This window comes from Atractosteus spatula, chromosome 12 (assembly GCF_055471065.1).
Source record: "Atractosteus spatula isolate fAtrSpa1 chromosome 12, fAtrSpa1.hap1, whole genome shotgun sequence".
NCBI lineage: Eukaryota > Metazoa > Chordata > Actinopteri > Semionotiformes > Lepisosteidae > Atractosteus > Atractosteus spatula.
In genome coordinates, this window is record NC_142717.1 from 23,945,348 (window position 1) to 23,960,647 (window position 15,300).

A 15,300-nucleotide genomic window follows, 5' to 3' on the forward strand; every position below is an offset into this window, starting at 1 on the left:
AGACTCTACCTGCTGGTGATGCTCCTCAGGCCTCTTGGTTTCAAATCGGAGTGTTCTGATGTTTTGGATCATTAACTTGGCTGTTATACCTTGGATCCCTTCACTACTCATTAAAATTCTGTTTTAGACAAAACTATTAGTTATATTTTCCTTCTGCTATAATTTGAGGGGGGTTTAGCACAGTGGACTTGTAATTCGTGTTGTTGTTGTTGTACCTCTGAGTCAGGGACTTTACCCCCAGTTGCCTCAGTCCACCCAGCTGTATGAATGGGGACTAGCATTGCTGGGGGTAATCCTGCCAGTGACTGGCCTCCCATTCAGAAGGAGAGTTGTGAAGTCTCTATATAGCCACAGAAACCAGTATAAATTCAGGCCTGATAAGCCGTAGAGTTAGGATTTGGAAATTATGGTCTATAATAATTTGGGAACATTCAGTATGAAATGTTTGAAGGTTTGCTTGTAGACTGTAATAGTTTTGGCATTCATTTGTAAACATATGTACGTACACATTGTATGCATTCTGTGTATGAACATGCATAATAAATATATGTAACTTTATTTCTAAATAGCTTCTAATAGCTGATGTGTGGTGAGCGTTCTGGAGCACTATGGCTGTCGTCGCATCATCCAGGTGCACATTGGTGGTGGTGGAGGGGTGTCCCCATTACCTGTAAAGCGCTTTGAGTGGAGTGTCCAGAAAAGTGCTATATAAGTGTAAGCAATTATTATTATTCTTCAATATTTTGTAATTTCTGATTTGTGTAAACATTAATGCAAGTGCTGTTTTAAGAGCTCTTTTGCTAAATGCCATCGTTTTTTATTTTACTATTTTTGTTAGATATCACTTTATACCTGTCATAAACCGTTTGGGAATAACCCATATATTAAATCTTGCTGCAGCTAATATTCAAGGGCTCTGGATGGATCGACTAGCTCGGCGATTACCAGGAGACCCTGTATCGACGCAATCTATTGCGACAGGTTTGGCTTTCGGTGTAGAGAATTGTGGGAAGATGGCGACAGCCGTGGGTTCTTTGGAAGAGCAGGCACTGAAGAGGAAAGAGAGACTAAAGGCGATTAGGAACAAGCAGTTTCAGGTAAGACTTCAAGCCGAGACAAAAAGAGTGAAAGAGAATTGGTCGGTTGATTATTTGGGTCCGTCCATGTCTGGAGACCTGCTGATCTTGACAGATCCTAAAGATACACAAGACTCATCCACCGCCAGCTAGCTTTTCCACTACAACGTGTGCCGTTAATTCAGTTTGCGCTGCTCACAGTACCGAGCCGTTTAGATACTAGGCCACTCATTCGTAGTATTGTAAGTAATCTAAGCATTAATCTAACTAGAACGTGTTTGAAATGAGCTGTCACTAAATATGTTTGGGCAATAGTAATATCTTTGCTAGAACTAGCATATGAAAACGACGAGTTTAACATTCAATAAGCTTGTTCGTTGTCTGAATTGTCTTCTAACGATTATTGTACGGGTATAATTTGCTTTATGCGGTGTTGGTACTGTATTAGTAAGAGATTGCCGAAGGAATGCGAGGTCCAGTTCAGATAAAGAACATCATAGCTCATCAGGTTTCGCTTCACTGAAAGATGAATGACATGCAGGAGAGAGTAAAGAGGAACACTGCGTGAAGCAGTCTGGAACAAGTTCTGGTAGAAAACTAATGAAGAAAACATTTTATCCCAGGTATCCCCATTTCAGATTCCATCAGGCGGCTTTTAAGAATCAACATTCACAAAGTAAAAAAAAAACTCAAGTAGAGAGAGAACATGAGAATCCAGATTAAAATTTGTAGTTACACTGAGGACAAAAGTTGTGATATTTCCAGTTTAGTACAAAGCCAGGAGTGTATTAATCTGCATTAAAAGCAGTAGTGGTTAATGCCAATTCAATTATTTTCTGCACAAGCTTCCCACTAAAGTTTTTTAGATGCATGACTTCTAACTTTTACCTTGTGCTGTCTGTCTTGTAACAATGTGCAAAATCTTGCTGCCAGTTTTCTCACTTTGACCTTGTTTAATTTGTAGCTCTAAGCATTTTTGTGGAACTTTGGACAGTAATTTCAAATATCTCAAGACTATGCTGGTTTATACAGTTTTGTGAAAAAGTATTAATTTGATTTTTTTTTACATATTTTTGCCACTTAGTATGATCAGAGATTCATAGGGGTTCTAGTGATGTAAAAAGAGAGTCTAAGTGAACTAATATTGCCAACATTATATCACCAACATATGATGCTTGTATCATTTATTTAATGCCTTCTAACATCCAGTGCCCCTGTGAGAAAAAGTTAATTAGGCTCAGTACCTGGTTCTGCTACTTAGAGCTGCAATAGCTGCAACCAAACACTTCCTGTAAGTAGTAATCAGTCTCTCTTATTGCTGTGTACGGAATGCAGTTTGTTTCGTTTTTGTGTCAGACATAACCATGGAGCCCCAAAAGTTCCACTTTTCACTGATCTGTTCATAGACTGTTCCTCCAGAAGACTTGAGGGTCATCCCGGTGCTTTTTGGCAGACTTAAAATGAGTATCAATGCAATTGGCAAGCAATGGTTTCGCCTGTGCCACGCTCCCATGAAACTGTTCTTACCCAGTGCTCTTCTGATGATTGAATCATGAACACTGACTTTAGCCAAGGCAACGGTGGCTTGTAGATCCCTGGATGCTGTCCTGGGGTTCTTTGTGACTTCCTGGGCTATTTCACTCTGTGCTCTTGGAGTGATTTTGGCCAGATCGCAGCTCTTGGGAATATTCGCTATTGACCCAAATCTTCTGTATTTCGGGACCATGCTTCTGGCTGGTTCGGTGGAGCCCCAGAGTTTTACAAAAGGTTTTGCAACGTTTTCCAGACTGATAAGCATGAATGATTTTTTCGGGAATATCTTTTGAGCGGGGCAGGACGTGCCTCCAGGTTTTGTGTGGTGAGAACTTGACTGTGAAGATTAGTGGCAAAGATTGTGAGATTTCTATAGAGCTATAGAGATAAATCAACCCTGATTGTGTAATACAATATTTATCATATATCCAGGTGAATATATTTTAATGCTTTTCAAGCTTTCTTTGTATAACATAAGTTCTTACAGACTGGATTCAGGGTGCAGTATTTCTAAAGCGGGTGGCCTAGAGAGGTGTAACCTATGTCAGAAGTAGGTGGGCACTCTGGATGGAGAGCACAGATGGCTATGTTAGCCCACTCTAGGTCTTTCCATTCCACAGCAGGTTGCTTAGATGCCACCTCAGATCAGTTTGCTTGTGCAGGTTTCTCAGTGGAAGTATACAGAGGAAACCTGGGCAATGCTGTGTTTGGAATAACCCTGCCCCTGGCACACCTGGGACAGACTCCCTGCACACGTGTGAATGCGTAATAAAATGTCTCCAACAGCTGTTCTTCTGACTGCGTCTGTTGGGCAATCAAGGAAAAAGAGCCTTGTGCAGAGGTTCCTGTTTAATAAGCTCCAAGATCTGTAGATTAGAAAACGTTGGCATTTGCACTTGTGCCAGAAGATTGGTAACGAGCCAGCTGCCTTCCTTTGTGAACTCGAGGTTAATGCCACAGATGCTTGTGTGAGCATGCTTATGTGCACAGTTTGGGTTTATTGTTATTTTGGCTTCTGTTCACTGAAGCTGAGGGTTTTCCGCACTGCGAGTGTTGCCCTGACTTTTAGGAACGCCAGAGGCTTTTGCATTGTTATATCAAAACGAGGGAACAGCTTAGTTTTTCCAGGAAAAGCCGTGGAAGCTAGCATCCCAGCCCATTTATAAATTTCACGCTGAGAATTTTAAAGGGGCAGCAGTACTAAACTTCCCAGTAGAAAGCTTCTGAAGATTAGGTTTAGCTTTTATTGTCCTATTTTTACCACCTGAAGAAAAGTAAAGTGTTTTTATATTAATCCAACCTCTGACTCCAAGTAACGTTTGCCCTGCGAGTTGGTGTGTGCAGAGAAAGTGTTCTTTTCCTCTGTTTCCAGCACCACGTTGGTGATAAAGAACTCATCAGACCAGTTGAAAACATAATCTGTCAAAATAACATGGAGCTGTGTTAAACAAGGGTGATTCTCAACAATTCATTAAGATTCACGATAAAAATGGAAAACATTTTAAAAAAAAGAAGCTCTAGAATAAGAAATCAGATTTTATATGAGATAAAAACCATCTCGAGAGCTCTTTGGATTCCCATAATGCACCACTTTAAGGGGGGCAGAATATTCCGTGTTAAAGCGGGCGAGTTGACCATCCTGGTCCTCTATAGAAAGTGCTACGGCTCAGTGGTAACATGTCAGAGCTGAGCGTCACCACTGGGGCCTTGCTTCTGCTTGTTAAAAACTTGTTTCTACTTTTTATGGCCAATACATGCTGCTTGTTTTTGGCTGCAAGAACTGGAATAAAAGAAATACAGGATGCACAAGACTTACAGGTTAGATGTGTTCCAGAATGCAGCACAAGTTGGGGGTGGTCTTTCTGTGTGGGTTGTGAACAGTCCTGGGGCTGTGCTTATCAACTGTGTGCACGTACAAATTTCATTTTAATCAGTGTGTGACATTCAGACGCAATGTATGAGATTTAGCAGCATGGGAGTGTTTGTGTGGGACTGTTTGTAGACTTCTGCACCCTCTGGACAAATGACAGTTCATTCCTGCTGCTGGGTGGTTGCAGCCCACCCAGGCTTGTAATAAATGTCCTCCAGGTGCAGGAGTGATTATCTGTGCTGAAGGACATACCACCTTTTCATTGTGATAGAATGATGGAACTGCAAGAAACCATTGGGGTTTGACTTATTCTCGATAAACATGCTGCTACTCCATAGTAAAAATCAGTAGCAGAAAAATGCTGAAGCAGGATGTGAATATATAAATAGCATCACAGTATAATTCTTTTTCACACATTGCTAGCAATGGTGATTTCACACTTCTCTCTCTGTGCCCTTTGGGAAAGTAACAGTAGGCTTTAGGATTGTTCCCTTCACAGCATGCTTTTTCTGTGTTGAGTCCTCTTACTGATGGAAAAGACATGGGTTATGCATGATGCATGATGTCCATCTTCTGTTGATTCTGGGGCACTGGGACACCCCTAAGGCTGGCTGTGTCCAGTCAGTAATCATTTGCAGCAAATTACCTCTTCTGAATTGTTCCAGCAGAAATGCCCAGCTGTATATGTGAGAGCAAATGTACATTGCTCTGGATAAAAGAGTCAGCCAGATATATGGGTAATGTGAAGTTACTAGGCTGAAATGCTGCTGTCCATTTTTGAGACACTGCTCAGCTCTCACCATAGCATGTAAATTGATTTGATTATTTCTATTGTTTGGTGGGTGGCACGGAGGTGCTGTGTCCCTGGGGTCTGTTGTGGATCTTAGGGTGCTATCTGTGTGCCGTTTGTATGTTATCCCCAAATTTTCATGGTTTTCCTCTAGGTGCTCTGGTTTTCTCTCCAAGTCCCAAGAGATACTGGGAGGTTAATTGTTTTTTGGGAAAACTGGCCAATGGTGTGAGTTTGTGAGTCTCTTGTGTCTGAGTGTTCTCTGCAATGGACTGGCGTCCCATCCAGGGTGTATCCTGCCCTGTCCCCGTTGCTTGCCGGTATAGGCTCCAGCTCCCTCCTGACCCTGAACTGGATAAAGCCGCTAGACGTTGGACGAATGGATGGATATTGTTAGGTTAGCCCTAAACAAAAGCTGCAGAGGCATTTCAAGGGGATGTGGACATATGTTACTGCTCAGCAGCACAGGGGTGCAGAATCCCCTGGGAGGATTCTCTTACCTGCCGTCTCCATGGCGGTGCAGCGGCCGTGTTACCATAACGACCATTTCAGGGATCACTTTGCCTTGCCTGCGAGGAAGCCCACACACACAGGCACGGCTCTGCCTGTGCTGCACTGGGCCAGGCTTTTCCGAATAAGAGTCTGTTGTAATGATATGAATAGATATGTCTTACTTTTCGATAAAGGTCTAAGCAGAGTTTTGACTATTAAGTGACGGTTGTTTGCATAGAGATAATCTCTGATCTTAACTGTTGCCTGCACATCCAGTTTTGATCTTTGCATCAAGGGAAGATTGACCCGCTCTCACTGTCACAAAGCTTGACTTTTCTGTAAAGAGTTGATCAGTATAGTCTTGCGTCGTTTTCTTGACTCAGTATCTGACTTTTCACTGACCACATGAATGTCAAAAACCGTGCTTGCACCCATCCTTCTAAATACAGCCGTCACCACTGTGGGAATCAACAGCTGATGGCAAAATACCGGCATTGTTCTGCTGTGTAGCTGTTGGTCAGGGTATTAAAAAGGAGGGGTCCCAGTATTGTATTCACGCCCTGTAGAGTACCCAGCAGAGAAACTGTGCAGATCTGTCCGGGGAGATGACGTTGTCCCGGGGAGAGCAGTATTGCCTGTCCTGCTGGACAGGTTTGGTAAGCCCATGCTAATGCGATGTCATTTATCTGAAAGGGGAGAGAACCAGAGGATGGAGAGCCAGAGAGCAAGAGAGCGCTGGAGGAGGCAGAAGAGGAGAAGCACAGGTGAGCTGCTTCCCTGGGGGGCTGTATTTAAAAGGGTGTTTCACACGATGAAGTAATAATGCACTCTGCTTAGAGCCAGTGTAGTTTTTGTTTGCAGCCTGTAGCATGTGGATAATCGGTACAGTGAAGTATTGAGCTAATTAAGCTGTTTGGCTGAAAATACAAGGATGGGACCAGAGAGGTGTAACCGAGCCGGTAAGTCCACTCTCTGCTGCAGGCAGAGCTCAGGCCCACATTGGTTAAGTGTCCTGTAAGCTGCGGTTCAGTGTAATCAGTTTAAGCAGACAGTGCCACACAGGCCAGTTCGTTTCTGTAAACAAGGGACTGTGTCCAGATTGAACATAGGATAGGTTGAAAAGAGATAAAGTCAATCAAGCCATCTAGCATATTCGGTAGTTAGTGGCTAATTTATCAAAGGGTCTCATCCAGGTGTTTCATGACAGAAGCCAGGGTATCATATTGGCTTCAGCAACATGGCTGCTTAGCTTGTTCCATACTCCCACCACCCTTTGTGTAAAGACATGTCTGAGTTTTAAAGGCACTGTCATATAATCTCCATTTGTATCCTCTAGTTTCCACTGCTTAGCTACGTACTCTTGAAGTTGTCTGAAGCAGTGAGGCATCCATAAAGTCTTTGATAGTTATTACAATTATTTAATTATGAACTGTGGGGAAATTGTTTATTTTCATTATGCTGCTAATTTAGCAGCGTAACTCAATCAAGAGAGAAAAGCACCTGTCAGAAGGTTTCTAGCTTTATGGCTGATCTAGTGCATGGCTCATGGATAGATTCAGTGTGTCTTTGCTGTAAACTGACTGGAAGTATATTCCCCTTCTTGGTTTTATTATGACACCTTCACAATCAATCATGTAATCTATAATTGCTTCATTTCAACGTGTGGGAGGTTACAGCTGTGACTCATACATACTTCCTGTACTTCGAACTTGATTTTATGGAGGCTAGCAGACACAGAGCAGAGTCACTAATTCCAACACCCTGCTAATACTTCATGTCGCACAGTCTCCTGCTCTGTAGCATGCTAAGAAAAGACTGTTGGGAACAAATGTTTCGACTTAAATGTCTGTCTGTGTGCAGAATTTGCAGACATTGAACAGCTTCTCATTAGCATGCCAGAGGTTTGTCATTGCTCACTATGGAGGGTGATGGCGATATTATATGAGGGGTGACAAGGAGATGGGGGGATGTGGTTCTGAGGTGTGGGGTCAGCCGGTGTGTGGCGATGTCCCAGTGAATCAGGGGGAGTGGCAGTGACGCCAGGCTGGGCTGACACTTAGAGGAGCTGTTCCCAGACAGGGGTATGAGCAGAGAGAGTGCAGACCTGCTTCACCGTCCTGTCTGCTCCCCAGAGGACTGTGGCATCGTCCCTGTCCTGCCTAAACGCTCTCCTAAGCACCGATCAGTCTCTGGCTTGGGCTTTTCGTGCTGAGAGGTGTAATGGCAGTTGTACATGCTCACTCTAGGATAAGTAAGCTACTGGAGGATTTTTCACTTCTTCAGATCTGTGCATCACGTTGGAGGAACCAACATGAGCAGCAGAAAAGGTTTCAGTAAGACCTGCAGAGGAACTTGGGAGGCCCAACAAAGATTTCTCAAGCTGTTGTCTACTCAGCTGCAGGCTCCTTTTCTGAAAATTGTAAAGCTCCAATGCCAGACTGTAGATCCGTACCAAGCAAGAGGCTATTAGATGATATGAAACAAGCTTTTTTTACAAAAAATTGGAAAAATGGAGCTTACAGGATTAGAGCACTAGGTTCTAATTAGGTTCTATGTCTGCCCTTAATTCAGAACTAAGATACGTGCTCACTCGTTATTGATTTGCTGATCAAGGTATTTTCCCCTGACGTAATCAGTGCTAAGCTGCTTTGGAACATGAGGAAAAAAGAAACTGGATCTATGCCAATAATTAAATTATTAAAATATTATAAAAACTGTAAAAGTCAAATGGATCACTCATGTATTTTAAAGGCTCCTATATGCACCTTGTAACAGAAACTTTGAGCACGGCAGAGTGCAGTAACTTAATTCATTTCCTCAGAGGCGCTATACAGAGTGTCACTGTTAGCACCGAGTTTCAGTTCCCTCTGTTGTGTGATAGAGGAGAGCTGGTTAAGGCTGAAAAGGTTAAGCAGGAATGGCAGGGAGGGAAGGAGGGAGGACCGGAACTCATTTTCTGTGAGATAAGCTGGAGGGAAATGAAGTAGTGACAGATGCACCACCTCCCACTCTCACACCAAGCCTCTTGTCAGTATCCAGACCAAGAGCAGCAGTCTTGGGGCCTCACTGTGTGTGTTTGCTTCAGAAACATCAGCCGAGCAGCCTGCATTTCAAGAGCATCTATTTTTGTGCCCAACAGGATGAGCATTAAGCTGAGAATGAACTCGGCACCTCTCAGGCTTGGAGGCCAGGCAGAACTGCGTTTGGACTGCACAAATTCAAGGCCCGTGTGTCTGTCAGAAGGGAACCACATAGTGCAGTGCAGTTCTTTGGACACTGATGTCCCACCATGTTTGTGCTGAAGCTTTTAAATTATTTCTAAAATGGCTCCTAATTATATTGCAACAAATTTAGAAAGTTAGTATCAGGAAATAGCAAATACATCTTATTTGAAGTAAGTGCAGGGCATTTTATTGAACAGACATAAGTAAATCCATTATGCTGATTAATATTTGTCATTATCAGGATGGCTCAATGGGGTCTGCTGTGGCACAGGTTGGGCAGAAGCAGGAGTGGTCAAAGTTGAAACCAGTACAATCTGTACATCTGCAGCACATGCTTTGCATCAGGTTGCAGGTCCTGTCTTGTGGATTGTGTCCCTTTCCTCATATAAACCCTTGGCAATCATATTCCCGTTCAGTGGTCTACATGACACACTTCATTCCTCAAATGTTCAATAATACTCAAATCTGCAGCGCCCACAGCATAACTGGTCCATTTTAATCTTGAAGAGAGTCTTTGTTACATGAGCAGTTTGAAGACGTGTTGTGCTGTTGGAATTCTGTCCTATCGGGATGATGTTGCAGGAACGGTAGCAGGTGAGGTGCCAAGACTTGAGCCAAGCCATGCCACGTCACGAGTTCCATGAGGCCCTAGAAGTGCAGCTCTTCAACCACTAGACACTCTGGATACTTGACCACCCCCATCAGTCACAATAAGGCACTGCGACTCGTAGTCTTCCAGATCGTGGCTTGAGTGTGTTCGAATCATCTTGTCAGGAAAGAAATTGCCAAATTTGAACACGCCCGCACAACTGAGTTCACTGTGACAGCCTCTGTCATAGTGATGGCTTTAGGGAGCTGTCCTGTTGATAATTGGGGAACATCGGTGATTCTCTGGTTTCTCATTTTCGCCACATTTGATATTCAACAGATGAAATCATCTGATAACCTGTGTCCAGTCATCTCTCTCACTAATGAAGTGATTAAGTGCTTATGGAAAACATCATTTGATTGTACTTTGGCCAGTCACGAATGATCAATTAATACCCAAAAGCCGCATAATTCATTTTTCTAAAAAACACATGATTTTAGAGTTTCTTCTCATACATGATTAGAGTGGTATGTTTCTCATGGTGCTCAATATAAAATCATCATTCAAAATTAAAAAAGGACCATATTGGATGTGCAATATCCCTGACATAGTTACAATGGAATATTTGAAACATATAATATTTCATTTTAACTTTATATTTAAACACCCCTGCACACTGTTCATGGAGAGCAGTGTGACGGAGCAGAGCTCATATTAACAGACCCATTCTGTCTTCTTGTCCTGTGCAGGTCCACTGTTCTGAGTGCTTTTGGGAGATGTCCTCCCTTGTTAACCCCATTCTGCTGTTTGCTTCAGTCTGGGCTGGGAGTCTTTCACACTTCCAGCTTATTTAACCCCTCCCTTCCTGGGCTGAGCCAGCGCAGGCTCTTCCCACACTGGTGAGGTCTCACAGGGCCTCACAGAACTGACTGAGTTCGCCTGGATTGGTGCGTCACGATTGCCCTGTCCAGTGTTTCTACACCTGTGGTTTCTGTTCTCCATATGACATTGGACAGAAGAGGAAGGAGATATGAAAATAAAACCACCAAAACAGGCCAGATGGGCTGAATGGCCTCTTCTCATTTGTAACCTTTCTTATGTAATAAAAACAAGAAATAGGAAAGGTGAAATTATTTGACAAAATATTTATTTCCTCTTCTAGGATGGACTCAGGATATTGCAATAATCATTACTGGGAACGCTTTGAGAGCTGGTTTTCATTTCCTTACAGGGCTAAATGTCTTACTCCATATGCTGTTTCACCTCCCATTCCTCAGTCTGAAGCCCCCTCACTGTCAGCTGTAGTGATGGGTATGAATTCAGCAACAGCAGCTTAGCAAAGTGCATTTCAAGAGGGTTCTGCAGTTCTGTTCTCAAATGTCAGCTCCATCCCTCTCTTAATATATATTTTTTAAAATCCTAACTTTACAATGCACTTTCAAAATATGTTTGTCAGAAATTCAAGGCTTGTTTGTAGTAAGGCTCTTTGACATCTAAACATGTAATAAAGGGAGATTTAAGTTTAGAGGAGATTAAAAAGTTTGGAATCTATTAATTTCTTTTTCACTGTACTTCTGTTTGCACTGATCCTCTGGAAATTGACGTTGCTGAGGATTGAAATTTGCTCATGAGCTCAGATAGGACATGAGTGGAATGAGATGAGGGAGAGGAGTCATTCACTTAAAAAAAAACTTTATCTCTCTTGATACAGACCATGCAGCTTTTAAAGGTTATAATTTGAGAGAGGCCCAGTGTGTCCGTGAGTTGATCCTCCCCAGCAGGGTTCTGGGATGAACACAGTCTCAGCTCAGTGCATCAGTCTGTTCATTCTCACAGAGTAGGGGAAGAGGCTGCAAGTTCTGCCACCTCCCGGCACTGGCTTTCAGTACCACTGGATTCCTCAGCTGTGCTTCTTTAAAAATGCCATTTTGGCTAGTTGCACAACCTGCCCACATCGCTTTGCATACTTTCTCTAACCCTGAAACTGGTTAGCTTTTCACTCTCCGGCCTGGCGCTGTAGCATGACACTGCTGAACAGGCTCCGGCCCAGATCTCTGGTGAGGCTGCTGAGGAATTCAATAACACCATCAGCACTGATGTAATTCAGAGACATTCAGCACCAAGGTGCTCAATAACACTGCTGCCCTGGTATGTAGCTCAAGAGCCTGATGATGATGAGAATACATGTTCCAGATGCAGTGTGTTTACATGAAGATTAGTGCTGTTTGAAGAAAGTGGAATAGGAGCAGAGGCAAGGTATTAAAATCAGGACAGCTGTTTCCACTCTGCTGTTCCACACATTGTCTGCCTGTTTTGTGAACTTGACAATGGCGGGAGTGTTCAGCAGCACAGTGGGATGCAGTGTAGTCCATGAAGGGTGCTAAGAATAAATCCATTTAAATGCCTTTAAATAGGAGGAACTTTCCTTTCAAAAAGGCAGTATGTTGGGATTGTTAAAGAATCGGTTATCTGCTTTGATTTCAAGTTTCAAACAAAGCTCTGGCTGGTCAAAAGGGGTCGTTCTTCAATTTTGTTATTTTTATACCGTTCTTGTTTGTGCCTGTGACATTCCTCATTGTACTGTGGCACTTCTCAACCCTGCTGACAGTGTTCTAGGTGACATAGCGTCATTTTAGCTGTTGTAACTCTTGGTGTAGTAGTAACCTGTGATGTGGCTGTGTTACAGAGAGCTGAAGCTGAGGAACTACACCCCAGAGGACGAGGAGCTGCGACAGAGACAGGTGCCCAAGGCCAAGCCAGCCTCAGGTGAGGAGACACAGGAAAACAGCATAGGACTGGCAGGCAAAAAATGCAACGGGATATGTTAGTAACACAGATGACAGGACACCAGTGAAGATATCTGTGGCCACATAGGGAATGGTGACAGTCAAGTTGCACAGAGCTAATAATGAGGACACAGCTAATAATGAGTGCAGCACACAGCCACGGGATAATCCTAAAATCGTTCCTGTGTTTCAGTGGAGGAGAAGGTGAAGGAGCAGCTGGAGGCAGCCAATCCTGAACCAGTGATTGAGGAAGTGGTGAGTGTGGAACAGACTGAAACACCAGAAGTAGATATGTATTGGAACCGGTAGACTTTAACAAATGAGGCCCTTCTGTCTGCATTGGTTTAGAAGCTAGTTGATATGAGGATCTCCTCTAGCTGTTTCTCAAAAGAAGCCATGGCACTAGCGTCGCCTTAGATCTTGTGCTTCAGGGCTGCAGTGTTTCTGTTTTTTATTCCATTCTGAGTTTTTAGTCATTCAGTTCACTTCATTTTGTACGAAATTCAGAATACCTGCAATCTTTAGCAGGTGTTGGACTTGAGATCCTGATTTTGGAGACCATTGTTTTAACAATATAAATGTGTGAACATCAGTTAGACTGAATGAAACTAGAATGTCTTACTGACCTGTAATATTTCCTTTTATTTATTTGCCTTAGGATTTGGCTAACCTAGCTCCCAGGAAGCCTGACTGGTATGGGCCACTTTTTTCATTTTCTGGTTTGTTTTCTCACTTTGCTCCTCATGGCGTTCTCAGATCTGAGCAGATTGTGTCATGTCTCATGTTTTCTGTGCTAAAGGGACCTTAAAAGGGATGTGGCCAAGAAACTGGAGAAGCTGGAGAAGAGGACACAGAGAGCCATCGCAGAGCTCATCAGTGAGTGCAGCGTGGAATTGGTGTATATTGGCATGTTGTAAGGCTGGAAGCCAGGGAGCTGAAACTGTATAGATCTAAGTGAAGCTGTGCTGAAAAGGTGTCGAAGCAAATTTAATGTGAGCATTTGTCTTCCGTTTCGTTTTGTATTGTTTTAGCAGTTTATATACTTGCTCATTATACTTCAATGTGGTGGTAATGTCACACATTAGTAGTATAGTATGGCTGCTTGAGTAAGTACTGATGCTGACAATGGCTTTGGCGTATTGCTTGATTGCTGGGATGTCAGGATGCCTGCAGTTTGGACGTTTGGCACTCTCTCTCCGCAGGGGAGCGGCTGAAGGGCAGCGAGGAGCAGCTGGCCGCAGCAGTGGGCGCCGTCAGGGAGGGCGAGGGCGATTCGGACTGATGGCGCCGTGCGAGGCTCCGACCGGGGCTGGCGGCAGCTCCACCAGATGTGCCCTCCTGCCGTGCGTCACCCAGGCTGCGTCCCTGTCCTAGCAGACGACCGGCAGAATAACGTTTTGCTGCTAGGCCAGGTTGCTTTTAATGCCATGCAGACTGGTGACGAGCTGGATCTCTGTTCGGTGCCCCCAGCTCTGTGGGAAAGACAGCCAGGGCCCACAGCAACAGCAGCTGTCAGGACACTAACACCACCGCCTGCTGCTCACCCAGAGGGGCAGCAGACAGCCCAACCAGGGGGGCTCATGTTTGTACAGTTTCACAGAAAGCAGCACACACAGGACAGATCCTTTCCTTTGTGTTTTTCTTTAGATTTTTTTTTTGTTTTGTTGAGAATTTTGGCCTATCTCTTTGTTCTGGTCAGAAGATGCCTGTAATCAAAGTGTCTGGCATGGCTTTGGTTTTCAAATGAAGTCATGACGCGTTCGGGTGTCTGCATAGTGTTTAAGATACTATTCTTTGTGTACAGATCCATCTTAAGAATCGCTCAGGACAGGGAAAGATTGATACCATGAACTCTGAGGCAGGGTGAACCCAGAACGTCTTTGTTCCTTCAAGACTGTTAATGACATTTTGTACATGTATTGAATTTCATCTCTGTAAATTGTGGTTTAGAAGCTTGGTAAAATAAAATTTTCTGATTTTCCTATTCTACATTTGTCAGACTGTTCCTAGTGTGAATGTAAGAATTTTTCTTGTTTAAATCCAGTGACTGCATTTGTTTTCTGATGTTAGATCTTACTAAAGTTGATGCTGGTCACACTTTATCAAGCTTTTTAAAACCACGCTGTATATCAGTCAGCACCTGCTCTTGCTTGCCGTCATGTAAGCCCCTGGTTTTGTATACAGTATCTAGGTATCCAGTTTCCTGGTGGTTTCTGGTTGCTGGTGTCTGGCACATACAGCAGGGCCTAACCACAGTGTCCTACACACTGACGTTAGTGAGCCTCTTCCAATGAAATGAAAAGAAATTGCAAAGACAGTTGTTTAGGAGTTATTTTTTTACCATATGTAGTTAACCGAATTTGTTTTGTAATGAAAGTAAAATAAAAAGAATTTGACTTGAGTTTTGATTGTGTTACTTCCTTAATTAAAGTGACCTAACCAGTTATGCCTTTAATACTGTATGTTTAACATGATCTCATTGAACAAATACTGCTACCACTATGAGCACAAATTAGTTTTCTTAAAGACTTGTAAAGCTTTGGTACACTTAACCTTATTGACACTATTCACATCCTGGTTTCTGCAGGTCTTCACTGGTGTACCTGTCAAGCCCTGTTATGTTAATTTTCACTCTTGTGACAGATTTGCATTTAGGATTAAATCACTATTTTTGTGAGACTTGATTGGGCAAAGGTAATGGCAACCTGTTTAATTTAAACTCTGTGAAAATCAAAAATGGAAAACACAGAACAGCTGGCAGGGCCTACTTATCAGGAGAAGAGTGCTTTCGTACCATCAATATCTTGGACAAGTCTCAGCTGGACTCAGCTTTAGGTCAGAAGACCCCTCTAGGGATTAATTAAGGTTTTGTAAAGGACACTAATGGCATCAGCAAATGTGATGTACAAAGTGCTAATCATTTTGTTTAACAGACCAAAT

The 15,300-nt window shown here is 43.2% G+C and overlaps 1 protein-coding gene across 2 annotated transcripts; it reads left to right on the forward strand.

The window, feature by feature from the left end:
- Positions 1-996: 996 nt before the first annotated feature.
- On the forward strand, positions 997-14,761 carry ccdc12 (coiled-coil domain containing 12). Of its 2 annotated transcripts, none has more exons than XM_088929443.1 (7): positions 997-1,097; positions 6,455-6,525; positions 12,261-12,340; positions 12,554-12,615; positions 13,019-13,053; positions 13,160-13,236; positions 13,563-14,761. In XM_088929443.1, exons 1-7 carry the CDS (start codon positions 1,014-1,016, stop codon positions 13,640-13,642), a joined length of 489 nt encoding a protein of 162 aa, XP_088785569.1. In that variant the 5' UTR covers positions 997-1,013; the 3' UTR covers positions 13,643-14,761. The 2 variants fall into 2 exon arrangements, with proteins under 2 accessions (XP_088785569.1, XP_088785570.1); XM_088929444.1 differs by having other exon boundaries at positions 14,165-14,276.
- The last annotated feature ends 539 nt before the right edge of the window (positions 14,762-15,300 follow it).

Bases quoted from the DNA above. Each gene is read 5' to 3' on its own strand.
- ccdc12 (XM_088929443.1), top strand. From the start codon at position 1,014: ATGGCGACAGCCGTGGGTTCTTTGGAAGAGCAGGCACTGAAGAGGAAA. The intron at 1,098-6,454 runs GTAAGACTTCAA...TTTATCTGAAAG, and splicing joins TTAGGAACAAGCAGTTTCAG to GGGAGAGAACCAGAGGATGG. The intron at 12,341-12,553 runs GTGAGGAGACAC...CCTGTGTTTCAG, and splicing joins CAAGGCCAAGCCAGCCTCAG to TGGAGGAGAAGGTGAAGGAG.